This window comes from Alosa sapidissima, chromosome 5 (assembly GCF_018492685.1).
Source record: "Alosa sapidissima isolate fAloSap1 chromosome 5, fAloSap1.pri, whole genome shotgun sequence".
In the NCBI taxonomy this organism is placed as follows: Eukaryota; Metazoa; Chordata; class Actinopteri; order Clupeiformes; family Clupeidae; genus Alosa; species Alosa sapidissima.
Window position 1 is genome coordinate 14,104,627 of NC_055961.1, and position 18,719 is coordinate 14,123,345.

General features: G+C 33.6%; 2 protein-coding genes and 1 long non-coding RNA gene across 3 annotated transcripts; all 3 read left to right on the forward strand.

Moving 5' to 3' along the window:
- The first annotated feature begins 1,388 nt into the window (after nt 1-1,388).
- On the forward strand, nt 1,389-2,342 carry LOC121709102 (olfactory receptor 10G4-like). The gene has a single exon (XM_042092180.1). It carries the CDS (start codon nt 1,389-1,391, stop codon nt 2,340-2,342), a length of 954 nt encoding a protein of 317 aa, XP_041948114.1.
- An 8,697-nt stretch (nt 2,343-11,039) lies between these two features.
- On the forward strand, nt 11,040-11,993 carry LOC121709104 (olfactory receptor 10G4-like). Its single transcript, XM_042092181.1, has one exon. The coding sequence runs from the start codon at nt 11,040-11,042 to the stop codon at nt 11,991-11,993; it is 954 nt and encodes a 317-aa protein (XP_041948115.1).
- An 856-nt stretch (nt 11,994-12,849) lies between these two features.
- On the forward strand, nt 12,850-17,224 carry LOC121709682. Its single transcript, XR_006032007.1, has 2 exons — nt 12,850-12,935; nt 17,192-17,224. It is a non-coding gene; the product is annotated as an uncharacterized LOC121709682 (long non-coding RNA).
- The last annotated feature ends 1,495 nt before the right edge of the window (nt 17,225-18,719 follow it).

The following is an 18,719-nucleotide window of genomic DNA, read 5'->3' on the forward strand; positions in this document are numbered from 1 at the left end:
CCCAAACAGCAGTCATGGTCGGACAGTCGCACCACATGATATTTTGATACTTCACATAAGAGAAAAAATAAAAATACCTAAAGATTTTTCAAAAGGTAAAGTGGTTACAAATATGGGAGTGCTCCCACATATATATGGTGTGTCTGCAGGCATTCAAACCTTTTATAAACTTAAAAAATGCTGTTGGACAGAAAATCTAGACGTCACGTCATTGACCCTTTAACAATATATTTCACACCATATGTTTTGCATTTTCATGCACTAGTAATTCCCTGGAATTGCGTTTTCTAGTTGAAAATTAAACCTTCATGGTATAGGCCTATCTACGGTGGCCCTGACGGCTCAGCGAAATACAAACACCACAACACTTGCAAGTGTTCACAACACGACCGCAAGACAGTTTAACGAAACACAAACGCCACAACACTTGCAAGTAAGTGTTCACAACACAATCATATTTTATTGTGCAAGTCAATTACGCTGAACAAGAAACTGACAAGAAAAAAAGAAACTTTGACAAGTAAGATGTAAAACTAATGTGTGAAATATAATCACAGTCTGTTCATTCAAATGTTTAATGGTTTAATGCTACAATGAATTTTTACATTGTGATGATCTGTCATTAATTGATGAAGTTTCAGTGGGCAGATGGTCTTGGTTACTACCATACCTCAATAAATTGAAAAATAAAAGCCTGCAGATATCATTTTGTGCATTTTGTGTAACTTAAAATAATGTTTTGCATCATATATGAGGTCCTGGGATGTCTACAGTGTAAACATCAGTGATAGGAGCACTGCAAGGAATTCTAGTCTCTTTAACACGATTTTCAGTTCCAGACTTGCCAGTGAGTTAGTGCAAAAACATATATGGGTATGGATTAAAAACACATATTTTTAAAAAACATTGACCGTTTTGTGAAATATCATGTAGGCAAGAATTAGTTTCAACAATCATTGAGCAACCAAGGGGAAAACATGTAAGACCTTCAGTTTACAAGGAGTTGCAGGAGTAGAACATGGAATTAAACAGAAGAAATATTCATTAATAAAATGGTGTTTTCATAACTTTGCTATAAAACTACTGTAAGCCAACAAATTAAAGAGGTTGGTCAGCTAACCTCTTTGCTGTGTATGAGGTTTACCAGGCACCCAAAAGCCCGGATAAATGCCCAAATGTGTGTTTGGATTTTTAAATCAGAAACTATTTTATGTTGGTGATTGTGGTAGACCATAGTAAAGCCACTAGCAACAATAAAGGGTTGTTTTTGTATTTATTTCCAAGGTTTGTGTTATCTTTGCCTGCGTGTGTGTGTGTGGGGGGGGGGGGGGGGGGGCAGGATATATAATAAAAGAATCTTTTCTGCAGAAACTTAACAGTGCTATGACATGGGGACCAAAAATGACACAGCTGTGCGGGTGTCTGAGTTTATCATTACAGGCTTTGATCATCTTTCTCATCAGAAACTACTTGGCTCCTTAATTCTTATTTCTTATGTTCTCACACTGGTTGGTTGTGGCACAAATGTGAGTATAATAGTTGCAGACAGGCGTTTGCACTCACCAATGTATGTATTAATTTGCAATTTAGCCATTGTGGACATAACGTTTAGCACCAGCTCTTGCATAACAATGATAGCTGTGCTTCTTGCAGAAATGAAAAGAATTTCCTTCTGTTCATGTTTCACTGGTATGTACTGCTACCATCTTGGGGATATTACTTCTACTCTGACATTAACATGGATGGCTGTGGATCGAATGCTTGCGATTAGCTTGCCACTGAGGTACATCACTATTCTCACAAACAGACGGTGTATCATGAGCATTGTGGCTACCTGGATAATAGGAATGTTATCATTGAGTCAAATTTCAGAAGCAGCATACAACGTTCCATACTGCCAGCCCATAATACAATATGTGTTTTGTGACTATGCTGCAATGATAAGAGCTGGATGTGTGAACCCTGGGCCTTATTTTTCAATCCCAAGTCTCGTGGGCTGGTGGCTGTGGCTTCTGGGCGGACATTTTACTCTAATCTTCTTGACATATGTTGTTATTGTCTGGACTGTTCTAAGACTCTCAGACAAGGGAAGCAAGAAGAAGATGTTTACTACTTGTATTTCACATATCATTGTGGTTTCTGTTTACTACTCACCTAAACTGGTATCTGTGCTGCTTACTAAAGTTGGTGTGACACTCAACCTGACTGAGAGGAATGCTCTGCTTATCGTGGCCTCAACGCTGCCACCTCTCATCAACCCTATAATTTACTGTCTAACAACAAAAGAACTGAGAACACACCTGATAAACCTCTTCACTAAAAACCGTGTTGAAATCAAGTGACTGAGTGAAAGCATTATATTTTTACAAAAAAACAGTAGCTTATTCTCTCACAATGTTTTCAGTTATCTGAAACAGTACTTTAGAATTTAAATGCTGTTTTAAAAATAAGATGTGCTGGCTCAAGTCATATACTGCCCTTGATGCTCTTGATTGATCAATAAAGACTACTCTGTGTACTGAGCTAATGCTGTTTCTATGGGGAACAGGTAGCATGTATGTAACATTAGACTTTTCCTATTTTGCTCAACTGTCTTCACATTATTGCATCACAACGTAACAACAAGATTGATAACTATGGTTATGGTTATGGTTATAGGATTTGGCAGATCCTTTTGTCCAAAGCGAATACTATAATATATATATATACAGTACTCTATATGAAACTATATATACTCCATTAATAATTACTATGTAACTACAGTATATATAATAATTACTATATATAATAATTACTATGTATAACTATAAATCCACCTAGTGTTCTAATCTGTGTAGTAATATGTGATCAACAGTGTGAAATGCTGGTCCAATAGCATCAGGACTGATGTATTGCCTTTACCTGTATTGAGGTGTATGCCATTTAAAACCTTAAGAGCTGTTTCAGTGCTTTGATTGGCAAAAACCAGACTGAAAGTGATCAAAAATAAATGGATATGAAACAAAAAATAAAATAAAATGGCACAGCACAGAAAAATTATACATAATTGAATAATATATAATTACCGCAAAATATATAATTACAGTGCATGAAAATGCACTGTACTATTCTTCCTAGGCAACTTCAACAACTTCTTATTATTATTATTCCGCTTACCACTTTTTCCGTACGCTATTTCTCTTGAACAGTTTAACTTAGAAACTTCATTCAAACTTTGTAACGTAGGTATTCAAACGGACCAAGCTGCTATGTCTTTTCAACTTTTCAACTTTTATACTTTTTAAACTATTAAAGAAAAACTTTTTAAAAATCCCCATAGACTTAACATTGCCGATTGTGACATCATAATACAGCCGTTAAGCAATTAGAATCCTATGGCAGGTGTTCAGGCCACCTGCAGCCTCAGGCTTTAAGCATACAATCTGGGTCAATTAAGACTACACATCCTATTCAACTGTTTCCTCTGCCCAAAACTGTTTCAAAATAAAAGTCCTCACTACAATAATCCACTGGTAAACAATGTAACCCATTAAACTACTGAACTTTTTACATTCAACTTTTAAACGGTCTACTTTTAAACTATCATTAAACTATCTATCTATTAAACTAGCTGTCTATCAACAACTTTTAAACTATCTACATTCAACTTTTAAAGTTTTAAACTATATACATTCAACTTTTAAACAGTCTACTTTTAAACTATGATTAAACTATCTATTAAACTAGCTGTCTATCAACAACTTTTAACTTGTCATCAACTATGACTCCTAACCACTGTAGCTAGTTAGCATGTTAGCATAGTTAGCATGTTAGCATTTTTAACAAAACTGCTAAAAATGATTAGCTATGTTAGCTAAGTCACATGGTTAGCATAGTTAGCATGTTAACATTGTTAGCATGCTAGTTAGCATAGTTAGCATAACTACTAAAAATGATTAGCTAGGTTAGCTAAGTCACATGGTTAGCATTGTTAGCATGCTAGTTAGCATAGTTAGCATAACTACTAAAAATGATTAGCTAGGTTAGCTAAGTCACATGGTTAGCATAGTTAGCATAACTACTAAAAATGATAAGCTAGGTTAGCTAAGTCACATGGTTAACATAGTTAACATGTTAGCATTGCTAGCATAGTTAGCATGTTTATCAAAACTGCTAGAAAACGTTAGTTAAGTTAGCTAAGTAGCATGGTTAACATAGTTAGCATTGCTAACATAGTTAGCATGTTTATCAAAACTGCTAGAAAATGTTAGCTAAGTTAGCTAAGTAGCATGGTTAGCATGTTAGCATTTCTAGCACTGCTATAAAACATTAGCTAAGTAGCATGGTTAGCATAGTTAAAAATCTTAGCATAACTGCTAGCAAACATCAGAGCCATTCCAACTTTCAGTTATCGTCAAATATCTACCTATACACAGCCATTAAACTATTTGAATATCAACATTCATTAAACTTCCAGTCTGTCAACAACTTTTAAACTATTTACCTTCAACTTTTAAACGGTCTACTTTTAAACTATCATTAAACTATCTATTAAACTAGCTGTCTATCAACAACTTTTAAACTATCTACTGTCTATCAACAACTTTTAAACTATCTACATTCAGCTTTTAAACAGTCTACTTTTAAACGATCAACTTTTATTAAACTATGCAACCACCATGTCTATCCTAGCATCACTGTAGTAACCATCTCTGTATTATCTGTTTTAACTATACATGATATTTTACATCACAACTTAAGCATTTTCATGCACTGGTAATTCCTTGGAATTGCATTTCTAGTTATTCTTCTAACGCTTTTTGTGCGTTTAATACAGCTTCAACCGTTTAACTTAGAAACTTCATTCAAACTGCGTTGCGTAGGTCTTATGTGACTTCAGCTATGTATTTTTCAACTTTGTAACTTTTATACTTTTTAAACTATTAATTAAAAACTACTAAAATTTCCCCATTGACTTAACATTAGATTATGACATCACAATAGCATTTAGAATCCTATGCCAGATGTTCAGGCCACCTGGATCACCATATATGGCTCTGGCCAGGCCACCTGGATCAACTGTGAGTTTCTCAGGCTTTATGACATCATAGCAATTAGAATATTGTGCCAGGTGGCCAGGCCACCTGCATCAACTGTCAGTTTCTCAGGCTTTAAGCATACAGTCTCATTCTATGCTATAAGCCTGAGAAACTGTTCAGTCATTCCAACTATATTAAACCTCATCTATCTAGCAAATAGTTTAACCTTTTAAACTATCCACCTATTTAACTGTTCAGTCATTTCCAACTATATTAAACCTCATCTACCTAGTTCAGTCATTCCAACTATATTAAACATCATCTACCTAGCAAATAATTTAACCTTTTAAACCATCCACCTATTTAACTGTTCAGTCATTCCAACTATATTAAACCTCATCTACCTAGTTCAGTCATTCCAACTATATTAAACATCATCTACCTAGCAAATAATTTAACCTTTTAAACCATCCACCTATTTAACTGTTCAGTCATTCCAACTATATTAAACCTCGTCTACCTAGTTCAGTCCTTCCAACTATATTAAAACTCATCTACCTAGCAAATAATTTAACCATTTAAACTATCCACCTATTTAACTGTTCAGTCATTCCAACTATATTAAACCTCATCTACCTAGCAAATAATTTAACCTTTTAAACTATCCACCTATTTAACAGTTCAGTCATTCCAACTATATCAAACATCATCTACCTAGCAAATAATTTAACCTTTTAAACCATCCACCTATTTAACTGTTCAGTCATTCCAACTATATTAAACCTCGTCTACCTAGTTCAGTCATTCCAACTATATTAAAACTCATCTACCTAGCAAATAATTTAACCATTTAAACTATCCACATATTTAACTGTTCAGTCATTCCAACTATATTAAATCTCATCTACCTAGCAAATAATTTAACCTTTTAAACTATCCACCTATTTAACTGTTCAGTCATTCCAACTATATCAAACATCATCTACCTAGCAAATAATTTAACCTTTTAAACCATCCACCTATTTAACTGTTCAGTCATTCCAACTATATTAAACCTCATCTACCTAGTTCAGTCATTCCAACTATATTAAACATCATCTACCTATCAAATTATTTAACCTTTTAAACCATCCACCTATTTAACTGTTCAGTCATTCCAACTATATTAAACCTCGTCTACCTAGTTCAGTCATTCCAACTACATTAAACCTCATCTACCTAGTAAATAATTTAACCTTTTAAACTATCCACCTATTTAACTGTTCAGTCATTCCAACTATATTAAACCTCATCTATCTAGCAAATAATTTAACCTTTTAAAACCTCATCTACCTAGCAAATAATTTAACCTTTTAAACTATCCACCTATTTAACTGTTCAGTCATTCCAACTATATTAAACCTCATCTACCTAGCAAATAATTTAACCTTTTAAACTATCCACCTATTTAACTGTTCAGTCATTCCAACTATATTAAACCTCGTCTACCTAGTTCAGTCATTCCAACTATATTAAAACTCATCTACCTAGCAAATAATTTAACCATTTAAACTATCCACCTATTTAACTGTTCAGTCATTCCAACTATATTAAACCTCATCTACCTAGCAAATAATTTAACCTTTTAAACTATCCACCTATTTAACAGTTCAGTCATTCCAACTATATCAAACATCATCTACCTAGCAAATAATTTAACCTTTTAAACCATCCACCTATTTAACTGTTCAGTCATTCCAACTATATTAAACCTCGTCTACCTAGTTCAGTCATTCCAACTACATTAAACCTCATCTACCTAGTAAATAATTTAACCTTTTAAACTATCCACCTATTTAACTGTTCAGTCATTCCAACTATATTAAACCTCATCTATCTAGCAAATAATTTAACCTTTTAAAACCTCATCTACCTAGCAAATAATTTAACCTTTTAAACTATCCACCTATTTAACTGTTCAGTCATCCCAACTATATTAAACCTCATCTACCTAGTTCAGTCATTCCAACTATATTAAACCTCATCATGTTGGTTGCCAATTAGAACATCATCTGTTTTAGGGTCAATGACGGATAAGGTTTTTCAACTGGCCAAATTTAAAATTCTAAAAATAAGAATTTCTGTTTCAATTGTTCAAACATTAAGTTGGGTATATGAAAATCCATATTGAAATTTCAAGTAATGTGATTTTAGTGTTTTTTCATGAGAATGAATTGGTTGCGGCCTTAAAAAATGTCATGTGGTGCGACCATAGATTATCTTAAAATTAAATGTATTTCCTTAACATGCTTAAAAGTTTGTTTACAAGTTCTTAATAATATGAACTGTTTAGAAACAAAGTATTTAAATTTCTTTACTTTTTGTGAATATTGGACTGATATTTTTGTTCTATACTGTCATTGTCACCTCATAAAATATATTTAGAACCCTTATTTTTCCTGTAAGTTTTATAAAACTGATGGAAAAGTCTGAAAAATAGCATTGACTTAAACATACTATATGACTGATTAATAATTTAACCACAGAAATTGTATTTTTCATTTTGAATTTAACACAGTTATTGCTATTATTGGTTGCACCACATGATGAGTGGCCGCACCAAATGACTGAAGGATCTCATATCGTTAAAAATATAAGTAGAGAGATTAATAAACTGTTATATTTTCATTTCATGAGGGTAATATAGTGCTTGCAAAGCAAAAAAAAACAACAATTAAATAAAAAATAAAAGTTTTACACAAGTAAAAGATTTTTAAGTTGCTAATGATGTTGAACATGTCCATATATTGGTAAAGGTATAAAAAGATAAGCTTTGTGAGGGCATTTGAAATATAGAAGGTGATGAAAACAAACACACATAGAAAGAAACAAATAAGTGTAGACAGCTTAAGGGAGAAAAGGAGGTAAAAGTGTGTGAGTGATCGAGGGGATAAAGATCGAGGGGATAAACAGAAGAAATTCAGGATGTACTGTAAAGTGAATGGGATTTAGCAGATGATTTTAAGAGATGGGGCAGGAGAAGATATTAAGATAGACAAAAGTGCATGGTTGGATGGAAAGGAAGAGATAATAAAAGATAAAGAAATTAAAAGATAGACAGACAGACAGACTAACAATGGCAGAATGAAAGCTTTTTTTAGTAAAAGAGTGAGACATAGAAGTTAGGCTAACTACATGGGGAGGCTAGAAGACCGACAGATGATGGATAAAGAAAGATAGATAGTATTATAGATAGGTAGTGTGATAGATTGATAGTGTGATAGATAGCATGATTGTGCGATAGATAGTGATCTGTGATTGATAGTGTGTTAGTGGGATAGTTAGCGTGATAGATATATTGTGATAGATACAGCGATGAAGAGAGTAATAGGCCTAGTGTTTAACAGATAGAGATAGAGAGAGAGAGTGAGTGTGTGTCTGTGTGTATGTGTGTGTGTGTGAGAGAGAGAGTTTGCACACATACACATACACAATGTGTGCGTGTGAGTGTGTGTGAGAGAGTGAGAGAGAGAGAGAGAGAAAGTGATACAGAAATGAAATGAGGAAGTTTTCAGAGCAAACAAACTTAAACAAAAAAAGATGATTAAACAAATTTGATGATGTTGCCCAATCATCACTAATAATATAACAAATAAAAACAATAAAATAATGTGAAACAAAACAAAAATAATGGTAATAAAATCCTATATTACAGTGTTAACGCCCCTCACCGCCACATACATAGTGATAGCCTATTTTTATGATGTTGATAATAAGTGAAATATATCTTTCTTGCTGAACAGAACACAGTGGGAGGGATAAATGATTAATAAATGTACATTTACCAAAGTAACCTTACATGTAAAATGATTTTTATTTACATTTTTGTCATTATAATGTACTAAGAGTAAATGTAAACGTTTTTTTGAAATCTTTGAAAATGTACTCTGAATGTATAAAAATTGATTCCATATAACACTAAAATAAATTGCATAGGCATATAAATCCTAAATTAAATGTAAAACCACACAAAAAAGCATTTTGTAATAGTCGCACCACATGATGTTTGGTCGCACCACATGACATTTTCAACTTGAGATCAAATTTACAGGCACAAAATTGACCACCTACTCATAACAAACTTGATTCCTCTAAAAGGTCACTATTTCATTTCTAATCAAAAAATAAATTTGAACAAATAAATTAATATTCATTGTATCGTTGAGGTCATACCACATGATGTCCAAATTTGGCAACTTCTTGCCAGCTGTTATTTAAGCTATGTTTTTCCAAATATAAGAGATAATTACAAACTTGTTTGCTGCCCCAATGGGTGCCTGGCACACTAGTTTATGAATGCAACTTAAGATCTTTGAATTAATTTTAAAATAAAAGTCTCAAAATGGCAGTTTCTTGATGGTTGCACCAGATGATATTTGATTAAGTTGACCTCTTCGAACAAAGTTTGTTTGTATAATAGGATGGACATAAAAATAAAAAATGCTGTGTCATTTTCTACAGAGCTACAAAACACTTTTGAAAAAAATGCTAGATAGAGCAGAACGCACATTTGAATAGATTCAGTGTAATTTTAAAGAAGTTTCCCAAACAGCAGTCATGGTCGGACAGTCGCACCACATGATATTTTGATACTTCACATAAGAGAAAAAATAAAAATACCTAAAGATTTTTCAAAAGGTAAAGTGGTTAAAAATATGGGAGTGCTCCCACATATATATGGTGTGTCTGCAGGCATTCAAACCTTTTATAAACTTAAAAAATGCTGTTGGACAGAAAATCTAGACGTCACGTCATTGACCCTTTAACAATATATTTCACACCATATGTTTTGCATTTTCATGCACTAGTAATTCCCTGGAATTGCGTTTTCTAGTTGAAAATTAAACCTTCATGGTATAGGCCTATCTACGGTGGCCCTGGCGGCTCAGCGAAATACAAACACCACAACACTTGCAAGTGTTCACAACACGACCGCAAGACAGTTTAACGAAACACAAACGCCACAACACTTGCAAGTAAGTGTTCACAACACAATCATATTTTATTGTGCAAGTCAATTACGCTGAACAAGAAACTGACAAGACAAAAAGAAACTTTGACAAGTAAGATGTAAAACTAATGTGTGAAATATAATCACAGTCTGTTCATTCAAATGTTTAATGGTTTAATGCTACAATGAATTTTTACATTGTGATGATCTGTCATTAATTGATGAAGTTTCAGTGGGCAGATGGTCTTGGTTACTACCATACCTCAATAAATTGAAAAATAAAAGCCTGCAGATATCATTTTGTGCATTTTGTGTAACTTAAAATAATGTTTTGCATCATATATGAGGTCCTGGGATGTCTACAGTGTAAACATCAGTGATAGGAGCACTGCAAGGAATTCTAGTCTCTTTAACACGATTTTCAGTTCCAGACTTGCCAGTGAGTTAGTGCAAAAACATATATGGGTATGGATTAAAAACACATATTTTTAAAAAACATTGACCGTTTTGTGAAATATCATGTAGGCAAGAATTAGTTTCAACAATCATTGAGCAACCAAGGGGAAAACATGTAAGACCTTCAGTTTACAAGGAGTTGCAGGAGTAGAACATGGAATTAAACAGAAGAAATATTCATTAATAAAATGGTGTTTTCATAACTTTGCTATAAAACTACTGTAAGCCAACAAATTAAAGAGGTTGGTCAGCTAACCTCTTTGCTGTGTATGAGGTTTACCAGGCACCCAAAAGCCCGGATAAATGCCCAAATGTGTGTTTGGATTTTTAAATCAGAAACTATTTTATGTTGGTGATTGTGGTAGACCATAGTAAAGCCACTAGCAACAATAAAGGGTTGTTTTTGTATTTATTTCCAAGGTTTGTGTTATCTTTGCCTGCGTGTGTGTGTGTGTGTGTGTGTGGGGGGGGGGGGGGGGGGGGGGGGGGGTTAGGGCAGCATAACCATAACAATCTTGTGAGGCAGGATATATAATAAAAGAATCTTTTCTGCAGAAACTTAACAGTGCTATGACATGGGGACCAAAAATGACACAGCTGTGCGGGTGTCTGAGTTTATCATTACAGGCTTTGATCATCTTTCTCATCAGAAACTACTTGGCTCCTTAATTCTTATTTCTTATGTTCTCACACTGGTTGGTTGTGGCACAAATGTGAGTATAATAGTTGCAGACAGGCGTTTGCACTCACCAATGTATGTATTAATTTGCAATTTAGCCATTGTGGACATAACGTTTAGCACCAGCTCTTGCATAACAATGATAGCTGTGCTTCTTGCAGAAATGAAAAGCATTTCCTTCTATTCATGTTTCACTGGTATGTACTGCTACCATCTTGGTGATATTACTTCTATTCTGACATTAACATGGATGGCTGTGGATCGAATGCTTGCGATTAGCTTGCCACTGAGGTACATCACTATTCTCACAAACAGACGGTGTATCATGAGCATTGTGGCTACCTGGATAATAGGAATGTTATCATTGAGTCAAATTTCAGAAGCAGCATACAACGTTCCATACTGCCAGCCCATAATACAATATGTGTTTTGTGACTATGCTGCAATGATAAGAGCTGGATGTGTGAACCCTGGGCCTTATTTTTCAATCCCAAGTCTCGTGGGCTGGTGGCTGTGGCTTCTGGGCGGACATTTTACTCTAATCTTCTTGACATATGTTGTTATTGTCTGGACTGTTCTAAGACTCTCAGACAAGGGAAGCAAGAAGAAGATGTTTACTACTTGTATTTCACATATCATTGTGGTTTCTGTTTACTACTCACCTAAACTGGTATCTGTGCTGCTTACTAAAGTTGGTGTGACACTCAACCTGACTGAGAGGAATGCTCTGCTTATCGTGGCCTCAACGCTGCCACCTCTCATCAACCCTATAATTTACTGTCTAACAACAAAAGAACTGAGAACACACCTGATAAACCTCTTTACTAAAAACCGTGTTGAAATCAAGTGACTGAGTGAAAGCATTATATTTTTACAAAAAGACAGTAGCTTATTCTCTCACAATGTTTTCAGTTATCTGAAACAGTACTTTAGAATTTAAATGCTGTTTAAAAAATAAGATGTGCTGGCTCAAGTCATATACTGCCCTTGATGCTCTTGATTGATCAATAAAGACTACTCTGTGTACTGAGCTAATGCTGTTTCTATGGGGAACAGGTAGCATGTATGTAACATTAGACTTTTCCTATTTTGCTCAACTGTCTTCACATTATTGCATCACAACGTAACAACAAGATTGATAACTATGGTTATGGTTATGGTTATAGGATTTGGCAGATCCTTTTGTCCAAAGCGAATACTATAATATATATACAGTACTCTATATGAAACTATATATACTCCATTAATAATTACTATGTAACTACAGTATATATAATAATTACTATATATAATAATTACTATGTATAACTATAAATCCACCTAGTGTTCTAATCTGTGTAGTAATATGTGATCAACAGTGTGAAATGCTGGTCCAATAGCATCAGGACTGATGTATTGCCTTTATCTGTATTGAGGTGTATGCCATTTAAAACCTTAAGAGCTGTTTCAGTGCTTTGATTGGCAAAAACCAGACTGAAAGTGATCAAAATACCCATGTTCTGATAGGAAGGTGGTTAGTTGATTACAGACTATTTTTTTTCAATAATTTTGCTAACTAGATGTACCGCATAGTGGTACAAAAGATGACCGCCGCTCAGTCCTATACATCCGTTCTGTGAAAATAAATCACACTAATCAATTTGTCTCCACCTTCTACTCCATCCCCCACTCTTGAAACTTTTGTGTATGCTTGTTTGGCATGCCTGTGTGTGTGTGCGGGCCGCACAGAAAGTAGCCTATGGCGCTGCAAAGGTGAATATATTTGTAGCACTAGCTAAAAAATGTGTAGCATGTCATTGTGTGCACCAGTTACTATGCTCCAAAGCACGTCATTGTACTGTTGACTAGAATAGGGGTTCATCTGAACCTCACAGAGAGGAATGCTGTAGTGATTATTGCTTCAATGCTGCCACCTCTCATCAACCCAGTAACTTACTGCGTAACGACAAAAGAACTAAGAACACGTCTGATCAAATTGTTGACTCAAAACCGCATAGCAGTTAAATGACTTACAACAATTGAATGAGAGCTAATTATATTCTACATTACTACAGATCCTCTGTACAATGTAAAAAAAAAAGTACCGCTACAATTGTTTAAATATTAGTGTCAATCTGATAAAAACACTGGATTAAGTTGAATTCAAATAAATGACAAATTCAGTATATGTGACACAGGCCCGGATCTAGACTGCTCATTGGTTGCCCTAGACATTTTTCCAGAAGCAGGGGTTTAGTTATAATTAAGCTAGGAGGGTATGGGGGTGCTCCCCCAGAAGACATTTTTGAAATATTACTCCTTAAATGAGGATTTCTGGCAAGTTTTGTCAAAAGAAAGTTACAAATATGACATAGCCTAACAATCAACAGATTCAAGGCATCTGCTATGGGGAAAAAAATGCCAGTTACAAAGCAGGATTATCGTAGGACTTGAACTGGTCACAACAAAAACCTTACAGTAGTATCAGCATAGACATCATGTTTTGTGTTCACTGTGTTTTGTGTTCAGCTTTTTCATTTACAGTACATTAATGGTAGAAATGGATATGAAACAAAAAATAAAATAAAATGGCACAGCACAGAAAAATTATATATAATTGAATAATATATAATTACCGCAAAATATATAATTACAGTGCATGAAAATACTATTCTTCCTAGGCAACTTCAACAACTTCTTATTATTATTATTCCGCTTACCACTTTTTCCGTACGCTATTTCTCTTGAACAGTTTAACTTAGAAACTTCATTCAAACTTTGTAACGTAGGTATTCAAACGGACCAAGCTGCTATGTCTTTTCAACTTTTAAACTTTTATACTTTTTAAACTATTAAAGAAAAACTTTTTAAAAATCCCCATAGACTTAACATTGCCGATTGTGACATCATAATACGGCCGTTAAGCAATTAGAATCCTATGGCAGGTGTTCAGGCCACCTGCAGCCTCAGGCTTTAAGCATACAATCTGGGTCAATTAAGACTACACATCCTATTCAACTGTTTCCTCTGCCCAAAACTGTTTCAAAATAAAAGTCCTCACTACAATAATCCACTGGTAAACAATGTAACCCATTAAACTACTGAACTTTTTACATTCAACTTTTAAACGGTCTACTTTTAAACTATCATTAAACTATCTATCTATTAAACTAGCTGTCTATCAACAACTTTTAAACTATCTACATTCAACTTTTAAAGTTTTAAACTATATACATTCAACTTTTAAACAGTCTACTTTTAAACTATGATTAAACTATCTATTAAACTAGCTGTCTATCAACAACTTTTAACTTGTCATCAACTATGTCAACACTTGTCATCAACTATGACTCCTAACCACTGTAGCTAGTTAGCATGTTAGCATAGTTAGCATGTTAGCATTTTTAACAAAACTGCTAAAAATGATTAGCTATGTTATCTAAGTCACATGGTTAGCATAGTTAGCATTGTTAGCATGCTAGTTAGCATAGTTAGCATAACTACTAAAAATGATTAGCTAGGTTAGCTAAGTCACATGGTTAGCATTGTTAGCATGCTAGTTAGCATAGTTAGCATAACTACTAAAAATGATTAGCTAGGTTAGCTAAGTCACATGGTTAGCATAGTTAGCATGCTAGTTAGCATAACTACTAAAAATGATAAGCTAGGTTAGCTAAGTCACATGGTTAACATAGTTAACATGTTAGCATTGCTAGCATAGTTAGCATGTTTATCAAAACTGCTAGAAAACGTTAGTTAAGTTAGCTAAGTAGCATGGTTAGCATAGTTAGCATTGCTAGCATAGTTAGCATGTTTATCAAAACTGCTAGAAAACGTTAGCTAAGTTAGCTAAGTAGCATGGTTAGCATGTTAGCATTTCTAGCACTGCTATAAAACATTAGCTAAGTAGCATGGTTAGCATAGTTAAAAATCTTAGCATAACTGCTAGCAAACATCAGAGCCATTCCAACTTTCAGTTATCGTCAAATATCTACCTATACACAGCCATTAAACTATTTGAATATCAACATTCATTAAACTTCCAGTCTGTCAACAACTTTTAAACTATTTACCTTCAACTTTTAAACGGTCTACTTTTAAACTATCATTAAACTATCTATTAAACTAGCTGTCTATCAACAACTTTTAAACTATCTACTGTCTATCAACAACTTTTAAACTATCTACATTCAGCTTTTAAACAGTCTACTTTTAAACGATCAAGTTTTATTAAACTATGCAACCACCATGTCTATCCTAGCATCACCGTAGTAACCATCTCTGTATTATCTGTTTTAACTATACATGATATTTTACATCACAACTTAAGCATTTTCATGCACTGGTAATTCCTTGGAATTGCATTTCTAGTTCTTCTTCTAACGCTTTTTGTGCGTTTAACTTAGAAACTTCATTCAAACTGCGTTGCGTAGGTCTTATGTGACTTCAGCTATGTATTTTTCAACTTTGTAACTTTTATACTTTTTAAACTATTAATTAAAAACTACTAAAATTTCCCCATTGACTTAACATTAGATTATGACATCACAATAGCATTTAGAATCCTATGCCAGATGTTCAGGCCACCTGGATCACCATATATGGCTCTGGCCAGGCCACCTGGATCAACTGTGAGTTTCTCAGGCTTTATGACATCATAGCAATTAGAATATTGTGCCAGGTGGCCAGGCCACCTGCATCAACTGTCAGTTTCTCAGGCTTTAAGCATACAGTCTCATTCTATGCTATAAGCCTGAGAAACTGTTCAGTCATTCCAACTATATTAAAACTCATCTACCTAGCAAATAATTTAACCATTTAAACTATCCACCTATTTAACTGTTCAGTCATTCCAACTATATTAAACCTCATCTACCTAGCAAATAATTTAACCTTTTAAACTATCCACCTATTTAACCGTTCAGTCATTCCAACTATATTAAACCTCATCTACCTAGTTCAGTCATTCCAACTATATTAAACATCATCTACCTAGCAAATAATTTAACCTTTTAAACCATCCACCTATTTAACTGTTCAGTCATTCCAACTATATTAAACCTCGTCTACCTAGTTCAGTCATTCCAACTATATTAAAACTCATCTACCTAGCAAATAATTTAACCATTTAAACTATCCACCTATTTAACTGTTCAGTCATTCCAACTATATTAAACCTCATCTACCTAGCAAATAATTTAACCTTTTAAACTATCCACCTATTTAACTGTTCAGTCATTCCAACTATATTAAACCTCATCTACCTAGTTCAGTCATTCCAACTATATCAAACATCATCTACCTAGCAAATAATTTAACCTTTTAAACCATCCACCTATTTAACTGTTCAGTCATTCCAACTATATTAAACCTCATCTACCTAGTTCAGTCATTCCAGCTATATTAAACATCATCTACCTAGCAAATTATTTAACCTTTTAAACCATCCACCTATTTAACTGTTCAGTCATTCCAACTATATTAAACCTCATCTATCTAGCAAATAATTTAACCTTTTAAAACCTCATCTACCTAGCAAATAATTTAACCTTTTAAACTATCCACCTATTTAACTGTTCAGTCATCCCAACTATATTAAACCTCATCTACCTAGTTCAGTCATTCCAACTATATTAAACCTCATCATGTTGGTTGCCAATTAGAACATCATCTGTTTTAGGGTCAATGACGGATAAGGTTTTTCAACTGGCCAAATTTAAAATTCTAAAAATAAGAATTTCTTTTTCAATTGTTCAAACATTAAGAATGTTGGGTATATGAAAATCCATATTAAAATTTCAAGTAATGTGATTTTAGTGTTTTTTCATGAGAATTAATTGGTTGCGGCCTTAAAAAATGTCATGTGGTGCGACCATAGATTATCTTAAAATTAAATGTATTTCCTTAACATGCTTAAAAGTTTGTTTACAAGTTCTTAATAATATGAACTGTTTAGAAACAAAGTATTTAAATTTCTTTACTTTTTGTGAATATTGGACTGATATTTTTGTTCTATACTGTCATTGTCACCTTATAAAATATATTTAGAACCCTTATTTTTCCTGTAAGTTTTATAAAACTGATGGAAAAGTCTGAAAAATAGCATTGACTTAAACATACTATATGACTGATTAATAATTTAACCACAGAAATTGTATAAACTGGATAAATTGGATAAACAAAAGAAATTCAGGACGTAAAGTGAATGGGATTTAGCAGATGATTTTAAGAGATGGGGCAGGAGAAGATATTAAGATAGACAAAAGTGCATGGTTGGATGGAAAGGAAGAGATAATAAAAGATAAAGAAATTAAAAGATAGACAGACAGACAGACTAACAATGGCAGAATGAAAGCTTTTTTGAGTAAAAGAGTGAGACATAGAAGTTAGGCTAACTACATGGGGAGGCTAGAAGACAGACAGATGATGGATAAAGAAAGATAGATAGTATTATAGATAGGTAGTGTGATAGATTGATAGTGTGATAGATAGCATGATTGTGCGATAGATAGTGATCTGTGATTGATAGTGTGTTAGTGGGATAGTTAGCGTGATAGATATATTGTGATAGATACAGCGATGAAGAGAGTAATAGGCCTAGTGTTTAACAGATAGAGATAGAGAGAGAGAGTGAGTGTGTGTCTGTGTGTATGTGTGTGTGTGAGAGAGAGAGAGTTTGCACACATACACATACACAATGTGTGCGTGTGTGTGTGAGAGAGTGAGAGAGAGAGAGAGAGAGAAAGTGATACAGAAATGAAATGAGGAAGTTTTCAGAGCAAACAAACTTAAACAAAAAAAGATGATTAAACAAATTTGATGATGTTGCCCAATCATCACTAATAATATAACAAATAAAAACAATAAAATAATGTGAAACAAAACAAAAATAATGGTAATAAAATCCTATATTACAGTGTTAACGCCCCTCACCGCCACATACATAGTGATAGCCTATTTTTATGATGTTGATAATAAGTGAAATATATCTTTCTTGCTGAACAGAACACAGTGGGAGGGATAAATGATTAATAAATGTACATTTACCAAAGTAACCTTACATGTAAAATGATTTTTATTTACATTTTTGTCATTATATTGTACTAAGAGTAAATGTAAACGTTTTTTTGAAATCTTTGAAAATGTACTCTGAATGTATAAAAATTGATTCCATATAACACTAAAATAAATTGCATAGGCATATAAATCCTAAATTAAATGTAAAACCACACAAAAAAGCATTTTGTAATAGTCGCACCACATGATGTTTGGTCGCACCACATGACATTTTCAACTTGAGATCAAATTTACAGGCACAAAATTGACCACCTACTCATAACAAACTTGATTCCTCTAAAAGGTCACTATTTCATTTCTAATCAAAAAATAAATTTGAACAAATAAATTAATATTCATTGTATCGTTGAGGTCATACCACATGATGTCCAAATTTGGCAACTTCTTGCCAGCTGTTATTTCAGCTATGTTTTTCCAAATATAAGAGATAATTACAAACTTGTTTGCTGCCCCAATGGGTGCCTGGCACACTAGTTTATGAATGCAACTTAAGATCTTTGAATTAATTTTAAAATGGTTT